Consider the following 16,777-nt stretch of genomic DNA (forward strand, 5'->3'; position numbering starts at 1 on the left):
GTTATACGTATTATAAATGTATACGATTTTTTTGCGCTCGTAAGTCGTAATTCTGCCCCGATTGGCCACGGTCGTTTCAGTGCATAGTATTATTACTATTATTATAACCGAGAGATACCACGCAACCGTAATACAAGTATACATTTGGTATATACCATACGCTACCTATATTATTATTGTAATATACGTATGTACGACGGCGGCGGCACATCACTAGCGCGGCGCGCGGCGCACGAAAGCCAGGTAACACGCATAGGTGCCGGTTATCCCGTTTGGCCGTCCTGCGCACACCGCGCGCCGGCCGAAACCGATTCAGTACGCCATAACTCGTTCGGCTGTTCTAGTGGTTCGCTCTCGCGCGGGCAAACGTATACGCACACACGTCGGATCTGCTCACCCGCGCACACGAAACGTCGTTCGATCATCGGTTTTTTTTTTTTTAATTTTTCTATTTTGTTGTTTCAAAGCTCCATTATTTTATCAAATAAAAAGTGAAAAAAAGTTATCGACTCGTCGGCCAAAAAATCCCTAGTGCGCTAATTTGCTCTCAATTGCGGTCGTATGGACGTATTAGTAATAAATTTCAATTTTTTTCAACCGAATTTTGTCGTGTCGTCGCCAGATCGTTTTGGAAGAGATAACAATTGTATTATCGTAAGCACTTCCGACTCCTATTATCAGCAGCAGCCGGAACATTCTAAAGACCGTTCCCGCGGTTTTCCGGCTAACGTCGGGTCAGTTTCAATTTCGATTCCCGGGTTTTTCTTTTTGAATTTTTTCTCACCGTTTTCGCGTAAGACATGTCGTTGACATGACCGCGTTCCCACCAGGTCGCCGCCAACAACAATGTCTTCTTCGTCTGGTGTCGCCGATCCCGAACCGGACACTATGATACAGGACAATATCGCTGCGGCGTATGCGCCGTCCGGTTACTCGTAAGTTGACTATCATTAATAATTATCAAATCATTTTTATTTCGTCTTTTATGACTGTTACCAATAAGCCATACTCTCACACTTCATCATAAGTAACATAAATATCTTCACATTAAGACAAAATTATAGATTTTTACGTAATAAAATAAAATTGGAACATTGTCGCTAAGCTTTTAAAAAATCAACGCTTCACCCTTTCCCTTCCACGTTTTTTAAAAACCACCATACCGTTACCGTCGTAATTTTAATAAAAATTTTAAAATTATAATTGTTAATTTAAAAAAATAATATAAGTGTCTACGGATTTCTATTTATGATGGTCATCATCGGATATCGCATGATTTTTAGGCGATCAAATTTTATTTTTTTCCACTACAGCTATAATCAATTTATCCCCATAAAAATATAGATATACTCAATATACTAATTGTGCTCAACACTTAATATTTAAACATACCTACTTGTAGTTATATTTTACAAAAATAAGTATGATGTTGAATTTATTTTTAATTTTGTCGCTGAAATTGATTTGCTGATCGATTTAAATGATTAAACGGTACCAACAACCAATACCTAAGGTTGGGTCGGTGCTGTAAAATTCCTGTAGATCTTAATGATGACCAATTTAATCCAACGATGAAGTTATTTTTTCTTTATTCGTGTGCGCTAACGTTTAAGTCGTTACATTCATCAAAAACACAACACCGACGAAACATTTATAATTACATACAAGATACTATCATCCATAATCATAATAAATAAAAATAACAGAATGAAACAAGCATTTATCACAGATTAAGGAACTCGGTGAAAGGAAGAGTGCTAATGTGTCGTATATAATATGTGGCATTTGTGTACCTGTTCTCTTCGAGAACGAAAATCCCGATGACCTATGATTTCCGTTGAAACGTAGTAGGTACTAGTTACAAATACTTTTTTTCTGGGTCAGTATTGTAATGCCAATGGAATATTTATGATAGGTTCATTACATCAATATAAATACATATTATATTGATCAATAAAATATCGTTGTGTATTTTAATTCTGGTAATAAAATACGAAAATTATAGTAAGTAATTATGTGCATGCTATTACCATTCTTGTCTCCCATAATTTGTGTAACACTCAAAACGTAAATTTATAAATTTTATCTCAACTCGGTGTGTAGTAAATCCTTTTAACTGAAAATTTTGTCACGAAACTATTTTTAAGCATATTCGCCAAGGCCGAGTTTACACCAGAACTAATTGACCTCACATGAAACTTTTATCTTGTAACGCTGTTAAAAGTGCGGTTTTTTCAACGTAAAATATTCCACGGGAACGACTATAAGGTGTTAGTTTTTTTTTATTGCCGCCGTAAAGATAATTTTATTCGGAATCATAAAACCCGCCACCAGCCAATCGTCACACGACGCAGCTTCCATTGGCCCGTGTCGTATAATTTAATCAAAACTTGTGAAAATATACTCGTCTTGATTGATGCGTAATTGTTTGGTCGGACGAAAACAGGTGCTCAAGTATAGTTTTGTTTGAAAAAAAATGTTTTATTCTTATTTACATATATTGTTGTTAACATATTATTATTATTATTATTATTAAACACACTCACAAGTTCTTTTTCGGAATTGAAACTATTCGCAAAGTCACTATCAGTAATTGTCAAATGGTGTAGTATGTAATGATATTATGTGTATACAGTATATTAGTATGCCTTCTGTATATACACCTCCATGTACACGTAGATTGTTCGATATCATTAGTTCCATCCCATATTTAAACGAGTACAGACAACAGTAGGTACCTACAAACATGTAATTTCCTTTACGATTTTCATCACGCGTGTAAAAAAAAACATTTTTGCACATAGTGATAGTTATTTTTAGCCATGTAGGCATACGATTGGGATGATTTCGATATTTCTCAATTCTTATACAATAATAATAATTCATATGCGTACGTGTATAGCCATATCGTCTTTACTCTATACTTTATATACAGAGTTTTTACACATAATATAATGCAACCACTGCGCGTAATCTAAATTTCACTTTAAATACACATTCGATGTTTTTTATTCTTTTATCATTAACACAATGCCGCCACATGCACTTTCGTCATCGAAAGCAATACGTTCTCTCGAGACGGCGAGAACGCATAGGTAAAGCGTTATCACATTTTCGAGTAAGAACTATAAAAACAAACAATATCGCACTTCCTGTAAACATGCGTCTATGTATTTTCATAGACTTTAATTATCTTTGGTTAATACTTTATTGACCGTGTTTTCATAGAACATGATATTATGTACGTATAATAATATAATAACGCTACTGAATTGCGCGATATAATATCATATCCTATAAATAAATCACGGTCGAACTAAATAACAGTGTGTCTATCAGGCGACAACAAAAAAGTGTGTGGTGCACCTATACATATTAACAGTACTTATTATAATATATAGGTATATATATATATATATATATATAGGTATTGTCTTCCATATAAATTGCCCAACCACCACATATGTATATACTATACGCTTTTCTTATTTTTGTTAATCTTATAATAAGAGTAAATACAACAAGAGTATTGGCCTGACTCTTGACCTCTGTTATTATTAATCTCGAGAAAAAAAACCCGATAAGTATCTGATAATTAGGCCGTATTATCCTACGTAGGCCTTTTATCATATATTATACCCTTTCTTTCACTCGATCCCGTGCAGTTGTTATCTACGCATCGCGATGCGTCATTGGGAAAATAAACCATTATACTTTTAAGTAAAATTAACCGCATTCTAATAGGAAACGGATCCAACAGAATTGTAAAATTTGAGCAACTTAATGTAATTAAGATTCATTGGTTAGGTTCTTCTATTTTAATTTGTTGTAACAATTTAAGTAAACGAGTTCCCACAGAATTTTTCTTCCTAATATTATTTACTTTTATTTTTTTATTAAAATAATAAAACAAAATAATAAAATAGTTGTTCTTCTTATCCATATTCAATAATCAAAGAAGTATGTGGATTGTGATCTGAGGGCGTGACGCGTGAGCGAAATGTTTATGAGAAATAGTCAGGAAAAATAATATAATGTATATTTTATATTTTTATTATGTTCCTACCAAAATTACTTTCTTGTATAAGAAAAAACAATTTTTGTATTATATTTTTTATTTGTATTAAAATATTTAAAAAAATAAAGTACAATTATTCGTCATTATATTTAGTGTTGATAATTTTGTTGACGATCTTTTTATGTTTTTATTTTTTTCATATGTGTTACTTAATTTATTATGCCACTATATGAGTATACTTATTACTTAATATAATTAATTACATGGACAATTCCATTTGTAATTTAAATTTACATTCTTATTATTTTTGTAGACAAGAAAATGTTACTATATAATTTAGTCATTATAATTGTAAATAGTAATGATTGTTAATAAATTATTTACTATAATAACTTTTTAAACTATTGAACTGAATGAATACAAAATATAAATAAGATCGCGTACGCAAGTAAAAAATTTTATAAACAATATTGTCACAACAGTATATTATTATGATGTATTTGATTTTGATATCACTTAATTGATAATCAACTATTTTATTTAAATAGTCATTATTCGAAAAGCTCATTTAATCTAACACTCACTATTAAATTATATCATAGTATACAACATTATAAAGCAATTAGATGGAATAAAGTCTGTACTTTGTTTTTTTTCTTTTTTGTTATAAAAGTCTTCAATGTTCAATGTTTCATTTTAGTAATTTTACAATACATTTTGAAAACGTCAAATTTTAAACATATACCTAGGTACGCGTGTTAAAATTTTACCCAGCGAAATATTGAAACACGGATAATATGATATCTTATAATAAAATAACTTTGGAATATTCGTGATATTTAAAGAAATGTTTTAATAGTCGTGTGTACTTTTTTAGTTTTTTACAAGCTTAGCTTTGTAAGTTGATTTTCATTTAATGAATATGTGCTAATTTCGGCAATAATAATTATGAATAAGTCGCAATACTATACATATTGAACCGAAAATATGTAATTTTTATTGCTTATTAAATTATGTAAATGCACGATAATTGCATTTTGTTCACGGACACGAAGTACATATTTCCACGCATTTTAACATTCAGTTTATGGTGTTTTTCGCAGTCCATGCTGATTTCAAATAAAAATAATAATAAATGAAAATAATCGTAAAAATGTTGAAAAAACCATATACTCACGTGTTATTATATTTTATAATAATAATACGTCAATGAAAAATAAAAAACATTTTGTCACAATATGTGTATGCTACAGTCATCGCCGGTGTGTACCCATATAGATGTATGTAACACACGATTCGACTATCTGTTACGCGCTGTCGAGCGTACAAAGTAAAACGAAATGTATAAAAATTAAACTGAAAAAATATAAATAAAACGAGTAAAAATTTAAATCTCGTTGTGACTTAAATTAACGTTAATTACCATCGGGATCCCGTGTCTAAAGAAAGTGGCTCCAATGTAAAACGCTTCGTTAAAGTAATGTGGATTTTTTTTTCTTTTCATTCTTCCTGATCTAATCATCTGAATCTTTCATTAATTTCAATCATTTTGAAAAAACACGTTTTCACCTTCCGTTAATCCAACGAGACAAAAATAAAAAATGCAAATCTAGGAAGAAAAAAAATACTTGGAAATTGTACGTATCTGTGGATTGATCGAAGAATAATTATATTATATTGAATGTTGTAGACTGTAGTGCAGACTAATTTAGGTGGTTTACACGTGCATAAATTTAACGTCAATATTTACAGTGTGCTTTTTCGATAAAAATACATTATATGATAATTGTTTGATTATATAATAAATAATAATAATATACATCGTTTAGATTTTGTAATGCGTTATATGTGTGAACACTTACATCTAGGTGTGCCATTAATTTGTATCTCACGTGGGGTTAATTATTTCAATATTGCTCATATCACATACAGAAGTAAATAAATATTATAAGTCTTAATTCTTAAATCAGTATTTAAGTTGTGAGATTACTTTCAGAACATATAAACCCAAATGATCTTATAAGATGTTCAAAAATTGAAGTATGTAATAAAATCGCAAATACACATAAAATGTCTCATATTGATAAGGATATGCAACAAAAAAAGGTCTATATATTTTATTAAAATACAATATGTGAATCCGGTTTCTGTAATTATTACTTATTACATTATATATTGCCAGAAATCACTGGCAGCAATAGAAGAAAATCTCAGCACAAAATAATATAACATATAGTAAAATTGTATTGACCAAAATCGTAGACTTTTCATTGCGCAGGCAGCAGAAACGCCGACGGCGATGATGAATGTAAAACCACGCGACAATGATAAATCGAATTTGATTATTATTCGTATTTTGCGACCCCGTTCACGGTGGATTTCGGTCCAATTTTCGTTTCGGACGCGTTGTGGAGAGACGTGTCGCACGTGTCGACCACATAGTCAAGATTATCGACGGCTTGCAATAAATATATTCGCACGCGCACGCGCACATACATACACATCTCATGTGTATATATTAATATATCCTCTTGAACATTGCACAACTTCTCAAGTGTCGCATAATAACACATATTATATTATTATTATACTATGGTCGACGACAACTATAAAACACGAAGTACTGCACGTATTATGTTATGCGCTGGTGCGACAGGTGTAGATGAGTACCTGCATGATTTCGCGATGCCCTTCAGGCGTGCTCGGTGTATACTCGAGCGTAGCACACGGCCAGGCGGTGGTCATCTTTGTAGGATGATATACGATATATATATATATATATATACATATAATAGTATTAGGAGATAATCATGTTATTTTTATCATCGATAACGACAGCCGTACGGTGTAAACGTCAAGTACTAGAGTATCACATGACTTAGTTTATCTATTCTGTGTGGTTATAATATATATATATATATATATATATAGTTACGATAACTATATTAAAACTTCACCTTTACGAACAAAATTCACAATTTCTGTAACTTATAACGTATACGTATAGGCACTAACTTATTAATCGTAAATTATAAACTGTATATTATATAGTGAATACCGTGTATTATGCGTGTTGGAACTTTAATCAAATATTACTAAGATATAATATCGTTTGGGAACTCGTGTATAACACACTCGTATATTTATATTATATTATGTTATACGTAGGTACGTATAGGTACACGAGCTGTGCTGATAGAAAAAAAATAACAAAATAAGGTATAGGCCGTACGACAGTAATAATATCGTCTAGGACACGCACATGACTGTACTCACACATACACATATACATATACTCATACATACACTCTGCAGTGCATAAACTAAAATAAGCACCACGCGCGCGTGTGTGTGTGTCGCGCGTATATGACGATGACAGCTACCATGTAACACAAGCGGACGTGTTCTCTCGGTGGTCATCGTACCAACACACACACACACACACACACACACACACACACACACACACACACACACACACACACACACACACACACACACACACATAAGTGTATATATATATATATATACCATACTGTGTGTAACCATGCAGAACCATTACGCACGAACCGTAAAAATGACACCCTCTTCGTTCCTCCGCTCATAACTATCCCCCCCTCACAACCTGTCACCCGTTTGACCGTTTGCTGGTAATCTGAGTGTGGATACGAGCGTTATAGACATGCGACATGATTCCATTTTTAAAATCGATTATAAGTAGACAATAACTTTTTGACTTTAATCGAATCGAATCATTTGTGTCGTAAGTCGAATTCTATTTGCTTTCGATATAGCCGCAGTGACAGTCGTTCGATTGCGATAAAAAAAAATTACAAATTTACAAAAAATAACGTTTAAGTTCCATGGGATTGGTGGATAATCTTTCCAATTAAAATAAATTATTATAGCGAACAGAATACATATTTTAGACTGAGATAATATTTGTACTTAAAATATCTATAATTATCTTTAGATTTTTTGGGTACATTTTAAACTATTTTTGAGAAACTTTTCGTTAAATTTTTAATTCAAAGCTACAAAATTGAATATTTCAAAAATTACGTTTAACTATATAATTTGTAGTGTTTCGCAATTATGATGAATTTGACCATAATTCTTTTATTGAATAATGCGGCTTTGTGTGAAAGTCTTCATTTTTCTTTTCCTATTTTCCCTTTCATTTATTTGGTTTTGGAAATTTTTTAGCAACAATAACAGAAATTTTTTTTACAAAAATATAATAAAAGTATAATAAATATAGAGCTCCGCTAAGAATCTAAAAATTATGCATGAGTACTTGTAAAAATCGTTATGTTTTCATCAGAAGATAATAGATAATATATATTATTTAGTATTTGTACCATCGTAATGATATCAGTTAATTATGCATAGTTTATACCATTATACCTATACATATATATTGTTAATTATCATATAGGTAATGCAATTTACAAAAAATTGCGGTAAATACACCGTTCACCGCTGAGTTTTAACTTTTTTAACTTTTGAAACACAATAACATTACACGCGAGTTACACCATCATACTTTAACTACTGGAATTATTATTTTACATAAAATACGCAGAATAAGTATACAACGAGTTGTTTAAAATGTTTTAAAATTTAGTAAATAATAAACAGTCACATAATTTTATAATTTATCGGTAAGAACGCTATACCTATAAATTATATTATTACAAGATAGCTTGGTTAAATATGGCACTTTTATATGTATTTAATTTTTAAAAATTTGAAAATATGGTTGAAAGTTTAAAAGACTATATGCTATTAGTGTTGAAAAGCTTAAAAAATGTGTACAAAAAAATCTATTTGTTATTTTGTATTATTTTTATTATATTAGACTATTAGAGAAATTAAAATTTTTTTGTACAAATTTTGCATTTTTAATTGAAATTTTTTACGTATGCAATTATACAGTTTTTGTGTGTTTTAAATGCCTTTTATTATTAGTAATAATAAGGGATATTTAAAACACTGAGTACTATATTATATGATGTTATAGTATCGTTTTAACGATTTTACACTTGGTCTATTTTATAACAAAATTTACAATTAATATTAAAAATATTTATAATATGATGTTTTTCAATGGATTTTCATCTAAATTTAATGGTTTAATTGTGTCATTTAGTATTTTTTTTCGCGCCGGTAGAGCGATAAAAAATCGAACTAGACCGGAAAAATGTATTTTAGATTTCTCGCGATTGGGGACGACAAGACTTACGTGGAGTAAAGTCAATAGTCCATGGTACGCAGATATACATTTTACCGTGTACATCACATGTGTATATATAACATAATGCACGATTCGCACATATGGACGCTATAATATGGAATGACACCAGAAAATATTCTAGAAAAAATTTAAAAATCTTCGGGAAAGGATAATGTTGAAATTTCGATTGAAAATTATTTTTACGGTGTATTGATATTATTAAAATACCTGTATACTTTATTATAACTAAGAATTTAATTCTTAATATTTTACAATTATAGGTGTCTATATTAGTTATTAATGGAACATGTCAACTAAACAATAAACCCATATCGCAAAAAAGTGATAAAAATTGAAGGTCGATGTGGCGCGATGAATCTCTTATAAGTGACCTCAAATGCGTCAGAATTGCGTATGATATGACCAATACATTTTTGTATGTATTTTGATAAAATTTAAATTGTATTGACGATATGACGGCATATATTCTTCCGTCATAATTCATAAGATTAATCAAGAAATGGGTATAAATATTAAACACTAAATAACAGAACAAAAAAATTATAAGCTTTATTATAATCAATCGGTATTGAGGAGGAATATATGATTTTTTTTTATTATTATTATTATTCGTAGCTTATTCATTATGAATTATAAAAATAATACATTTAAGTAGGTAGGTACTTGAATTATATGTATATAGAGAGAGAGAGAAAGAGAGCGATATATATATATATATATATAAATGTATAAACACTTGAAAACTCATACACTTAATTTTTATCAATATCTGTTAACTTATTCTTGTATTGTTATTTCTGTACACAGACAATACAAAATACTAGTTATTAAATTAGGTAGAATAATTGTAAATTTGTACCTACACCCTAGCTGTTACTATTTGTAATGTTAAATGTAATTGTTAAAAATATTTAATCATTTATTTAAATGATTTTTTTAATCAAGTGTTTTATTCGAACATTTTTAAATTTTATAGTTTGTTAATTCATACAAGCATACAGCAATCAATTAATGATCTATCTATATTATACGTGTTTAATAGACATTTTTATTGCGTTAGATTAAATACTTACGGTTGCAGTTAATTTATTTGGATTAGGGTAATAACTGGTTGTAAAAATATGATTATATATGTATACCAATATAATAGCTAACTACTAACACCTATAGTTGGTATCCATATAATACTCTTTAATCGTTTATTTATATTTTATAACAATATTGTGTTCTATCAATTACCTATATCCTATAATTCTTATTGATACTGCAGTATTATATGGGATTTGTTGCACGTGTTATTTTTTTATTTTATTATGATGGCACACTTCTGTAATCATCGTAGTGAATTTGTTTTATTAATATTTTTTAATTAGGAGTGTCAATATACTCAATGATTTAACAATGTTACAATAAAAATATCACAAATAATATACTTAGAGAAATATTTTCTTTATTAGTTGTCTAGTTATAGTCTTAGTGGTCGTATAGGAGCATATCTATTGAGGTAGGTGTGGTTTTAACCTGGATTTGGAGTTTTTTCGCTGATTTTGAAGTGAAGAGCTGCTTTAGTTTTATTAATCAATCTATCGTTAAAATTGTAACATGTATTTGTAATCCATGATGAATGTTAATAGCTATTGAATAATTCCGTGTCGTAAAATGTTATGAAGATATTTATTTAGTATGAACCAAGAGGCTTGGTATTCTCAGGAATTTATTTCGGAGAATTTGTAGTTTTTTAATTTTTGTTTAATTAAATTAATAATATATTAACGCTGCAGTGCAATAAATATTTGTAAATACATGTTTATTCGTAAATAAAATACATAATATAATATTGAAAAAAATAGTTATATTGTTTATAATTTAGTATTAACTATTAATGCTTCATAAATAATATATATTTTATACTCATACCGAAAATAAAAAATATATATACATTATACCTATATGTTCTTATAAATGATATCTAAAAGTTGTACATAAATATATTAAAATGTATAATATCTATCTTAAGAATGAATAATATATGATATTATGGATATTATATTATATTATATTCAATATGATTCTAGATAGAACACAAAATCTGCAATAACGTGTTGTCGGGATAGATACGACTAAAATCCTTAACATGTCCAGATGTAAAAGTCATATAGCACGCATTTGAGATGATTTTTATTTGGAATTCCTAAACACATATAAAATAATATATTATAGACGATGCACGTAGACGTAATATACTATTATCGTATCTCATGCATATATATATATATATGTATTACATACGCGAAAAGAAGGAAAAGAAGAGACGTAGGTAAAATGTACGTGAACAACAAAAGCAACAAGCCGTAAAAACAATATTATACATATATATTAAAATAATATGCTATTGCGATAATACAAACATAATAATATTAATAATATTATTATTAGTATTGTTTTTAATTGTCCATATTTTGCACTGTGTTAATATATACGCTCGTAATCGGCGTAACGCGCATGTAAACTGTAAAAGATAACAATAGGTACGCGATAGCCCAACCGGATAAACGTATTATTATAACGCGTGTATATATGTTTAAAAAAAATAATAACAAAATAACAGATAAAAAAAAAACGTAACCGTAAAACCCTTCGCGTGTAAATATTATATGTGTCTGTGTGCCGTAACAGATGATGATGAAAAGGTAAAAATAATATTCTCGAGAAGAAAACACATAATTTTGGATATTTGTCAATCGCGGAGGATAGATCATAATAAATAACGTAATCTTACGCCATTGGTTTTGCCGCCACGCATGTATTAATATAATATGTATTTAATTATATGTATAATGTAATTAATTAAATATGTATTAGTTATTTCAGCAAGCACGTTTTAATGATTTCTTGGGTATTTTTATTATTTTTGTCGAATTAAATAAAAAATATATCCTATATTATTTCTTTGTTTATAAGTTTAATATGAAACTTTTTTTAATGACAAGACTGTTTTTCGAGTCCGATTCAGGAAACCGTTTTCATCACAATGACCACGTGCAGCAGGTGTAATTTTTTACATATAATATATTATATAACTAATAATAATATAACATAATATTATAGTGTTGCGTGTGTGTGTGTATTTGTAAAGGCTCGCGCACGCGTGTGAGCGTGTGTATGCTCTTGTAGATAAGACGGTCGTGTGTAAATCGTAAAGTGCACCATGAGCGAAACGAGTTTATCGCTAAAATAATAATTATTATATGATAAGCTTTTTTTTCGAGGATTGAATGTCAAACGTGACCCGTCGGAAGCGTTGGCGATAAGAAAAGAAAGAAAAAAAGCATTATTATTGTTATCGTTTTTTATTAGGACGAAATTTGTGGACGAAAAATACGTTGTTTAAAAAAATATATGCTGCTATTTACGTATGTAATACATAAACATCTTTCTATATACACGATATAAAATAGCGAATTCTGACAAAATTCACGAAATCGGTTTGTCGACAAGTGTAATGGCCAACGGGTCCATATTATAGGTATGTATAATAATATACTATATACCTATCAAATATTAATGAGCTGAATTGTCTCGATTAATCGTTTTTTACAGTTATGTAGGTATTTAGTTTTTACTCGTATTCATTGTTATTATGTGTAATTTATTTGCAGTTAATCTAACTAAAATGGATAAAGGGGTACTGGCGCACCCGCGAGGTTGTTCGTTTAGGGAGTTCAATATAATATATTGTTTTTCTTTTAATAATTTATAATAATTAAAAGTGTTATTTAATGTAAAGTCATCTATGTTACTATATATTTAACAATTTAAATAATTTGAAAATAATAATCAATCTTAATTAAGTAATTATCATTATAATTATATTATCATACCGGCGAATTGACTGTCACTAATTTTTGTTTATGTTATTAAACAATTAGTAAAAAAAGCTACTTAAATATCCCATTATATAAGAAAGCTTTAAACGTGCATACCTATGTATACATATATATACGTAATAAACTGTGTTACCATTCTACGATCATCTATTTGATTGCCAATTTAAAATTGGGTCTTCTCCGATGTTTTATACCTTATATTTTAATTGTTGATTGAAGTTTAACTTTATAATTGTCCATCATACTTTATGTTACAAAGTATTTTCTATAATTTCACCATCAGCTGTATATAGGTAAAAATTGAACTAATACGTACCTTATTATACAGCACCTGTATTGTATTATAATACAGCACAACGACACGTGCACACTTCTTACGCGCTGGAAATTTTTGTCGCAACAATAATGGTAAATAAAAAACATCGATTTCGCGTAATCGTACACCACAGGTTACCTCTCTCTTTCTCTCTCTCTTTATATTTATTATTTTGTGTCTAAAATTTTTACCCAAGTCGTCGGCGTGACAAATAATAAATGGCTGCGTTCCGCACCGTTCGCATTGGCCAGTCCGTTCGTTGTGTGTCGTTATCCGGACACTATTGGACAAACATCGCGTAAACGGTGAAAATCAGTCGAAATCAATGGGCTAAAATGGCCCGCACAAGTGTGGTAATGTACAAAATAATAATAACATAATAATATTTGTGTTCATTGATTTAAGAGACGTGAGACGACGAAAAATTCGACCTCTACTGCGTTTTTGTGTTTTCGTGAAGCAGTGCGTATAGATACATTTTATATAGTGACGTAGATGTTATTTTAACGGGGTTATACAATTAAAATATAAAAAACATAGACAAAAGGTTAAAATAAAATACTTGAAGGAAGTACAAAGTCCACGAAATACAGATTTTAGAAATAATGTTAATCTGTACTCATATGATATTTAGGTTTATCGTGATTTTCTTTTACAACTTTGAGAATGGGTAAAATGTTGTATAAAGGTTATTTTTAAAGGTTATTAGAATCTTCTCAGTCAATCCGAACGGTTCTGCTTCTTACCCATATACGTTCTTTCTATATAATATTTTGATAGGCGTTTAGTATGTGCCGTCTATGGAATTTCTAGATTTTCGCGCTGAATTTTATAATACCTAAATAATGACATTTAATTAATTTACCTTCCCTCACACCGTCATTGTTATATATACGTGTTATATGATAATATAAGCATGCGAAAAGAACTACTATCGAGACAAATTTTTTTCATAACATTTCGAGAATGACGGTTACTATTACTGGTGCAGGAGTGGTAATCGAGAACACGGCGATTACAAAACAATTTCGATCTCGTCAAATAATAATCAACTGCTATATAATGTAGGTATACATGTAGCAGCATTGGTTATATACGTATATATAGCTGTGCATATGTTCGTATTATTATACCTAAATATTATATATATACTAACAAAACACGAAATTTGTTTAAAAAGATAACGTCTCATTTTTCGTGACTTCGATAGTCCGTTTGTACATAACGAATAGTTTTTATACAAACTGCGGAATTTAGTTTCGGAAAATTTAGTATATTTTCATTTTTTTAGCACTTAATTTTGTTCATGATCAATTATAATTTACGGATACTTTAATAAGTACAATATTCGAAAATTTGTCGACACCATAATTTATATTATATATGACTTATCAAAAATTATTTTTCTTTAGTAATTATTTAATTAAACGTAATACGCTAGATTTCAGTCGTATGCACTGAAGTCTGGGGCGTATACCTATATATTATAATGGTACTTTATATTATAGTTAACGTTTTTGAATTCGTGTCGAGTGACAATATAATGTAAGGATAAAATATTTTCATTTCTTTAAGGGGCAATTATATATAATATAATGAGCAAACGTTTTGTATATGAGGACGTATAATGCGCTAAATATTTATTATTTGGACTTTAAGAATAATAATTTATCATTTGTCCTTGGCGCGTTATTACTATTATTTAAATTGTGATTATATACGCTTCACGTAGAAAATATCAATACGATGTAGATTTAAATACCCATCTAATAACGTGTGTGATGTAGGTATACTATGCGTACACATGAGCATATTATTGCCCTATTTTTTCATATTTTCATATAAGTGTATGCCAATTTATATTTATATGATACACGCGGTAGCAACGATATTGCACCCGTGTTGAGTGCGGGGACAGCATTATTATTATTTACTATTTAGAACAAATGGGAACGCGCTTTGTCTACGGGTATTTATGCAATATTAATGAGATGCCAATAATATATGTACGACGTACCTACCTATATAATAACAGCCTGTGCGGTGGTATACAGAAAATAATAATGAAATAATTTGACACGCTTAACAATGGTAGAGGTTAATTTAACTGATAAGAAAGTAGTTTTTGGTATATACCGCGTGGTATAATATTATATAGGAGGCCCCATCGATAATAGGACGTTGGGTAGTTATATATATAACACACATGCACACAAACACACACGCACACACACGCACACATATATATATATATAAATATATGTACATTGCGTAAATTATAATACACATATTGGTTGTAATAGGTACTCGTTGCATATAAAATATATTATCGGTTTTTAATAGAACGTTGTTCTGTGGTATACAATATACATAACGTACGTTATTACTCGTATAATATTATTATCCCCAATATTGTTATATAAGCTAAATTATTGCACGTGACTCATAATTTTTTTTAACATTAAATCACGCTTAACAATGCGTTTGTAATTATTAGAAACATTTCGAAACCCACTCTTGTGTATAAATATATTATATTCATTAAATTATATTTAAGTATTATATGTATGCTTTTATATCTCGTGTACATGCCAATTGATCTACAATTGATCGAATTCAAGAATTTTATTTAAACAATAAATAATTATCAAAAACCAGTATAGCTAGGTAATGAAGAAATTGTTTTACATCAACTCGTGCGTTCTGACGTGTCCGCTGCTATTCCAGCTTACCACGTTAATATTATGTACATATAAGTGTCTGTTTATCGTTACACTTTTAAAGTGGTTGGTTGTTTTTCACGTCCACGACATTAACTTATCAATAGTGCGTTGATAAACAGAAGTTCAATGTACGCGCATCTTTGACATTCCAATTTTTATTTAATACTTATTTTTATTATCAATAATAACTTACTTATTACTTATCCGACCGTACTGAATTCACTATGATCATGAAAACGTTATGTCTTATACTCTTACAGTGTACACAATAGGTACATCATGCTTTTATACTATATGTCTATATATTTTTGATGCTTAAACAAGACGTTATTTTCAAAATTTCTGTTCAACAATAACTCTATATAAACTATATAAATGTATCTGTTTATTTTATTGTGTCTAATTGCATTTGCCTTACATTGGTATGATGCTCTAGCCAAATGACAGCTAAAAAAATTAATCGTTACATGCATTGCATTCATTATTATACAATTTTCATGATAGTTTAAAATATATATACCTATATAATATTGAAACATATTATTTTGCAATCAAACACTATTTTGTCAAATGACA

At 29.4% G+C, this 16,777-nt stretch overlaps 1 protein-coding gene across 1 annotated transcript in view; it reads left to right on the forward strand.

Moving 5' to 3' along the window:
• Positions 1-352: 352 nt before the first annotated feature.
• The window catches only part of LOC113549441 (putative transcription factor SOX-15), a 79,908-nt gene continuing 63,483 nt past the window's right edge, over positions 353-16,777 (forward strand). Inside the window, exon 1 of the mRNA XM_026950739.1 lies at positions 353-935. Within this exon, the coding sequence (XP_026806540.1) occupies positions 847-935 (89 nt within the window). The 5' untranslated portion in view covers positions 353-846. The remainder of the gene's footprint in view (positions 936-16,777) is intronic.

Source organism: Rhopalosiphum maidis, chromosome 4 (genome assembly GCF_003676215.2).
Source record: "Rhopalosiphum maidis isolate BTI-1 chromosome 4, ASM367621v3, whole genome shotgun sequence".
NCBI lineage: Eukaryota > Metazoa > Arthropoda > Insecta > Hemiptera > Aphididae > Rhopalosiphum > Rhopalosiphum maidis.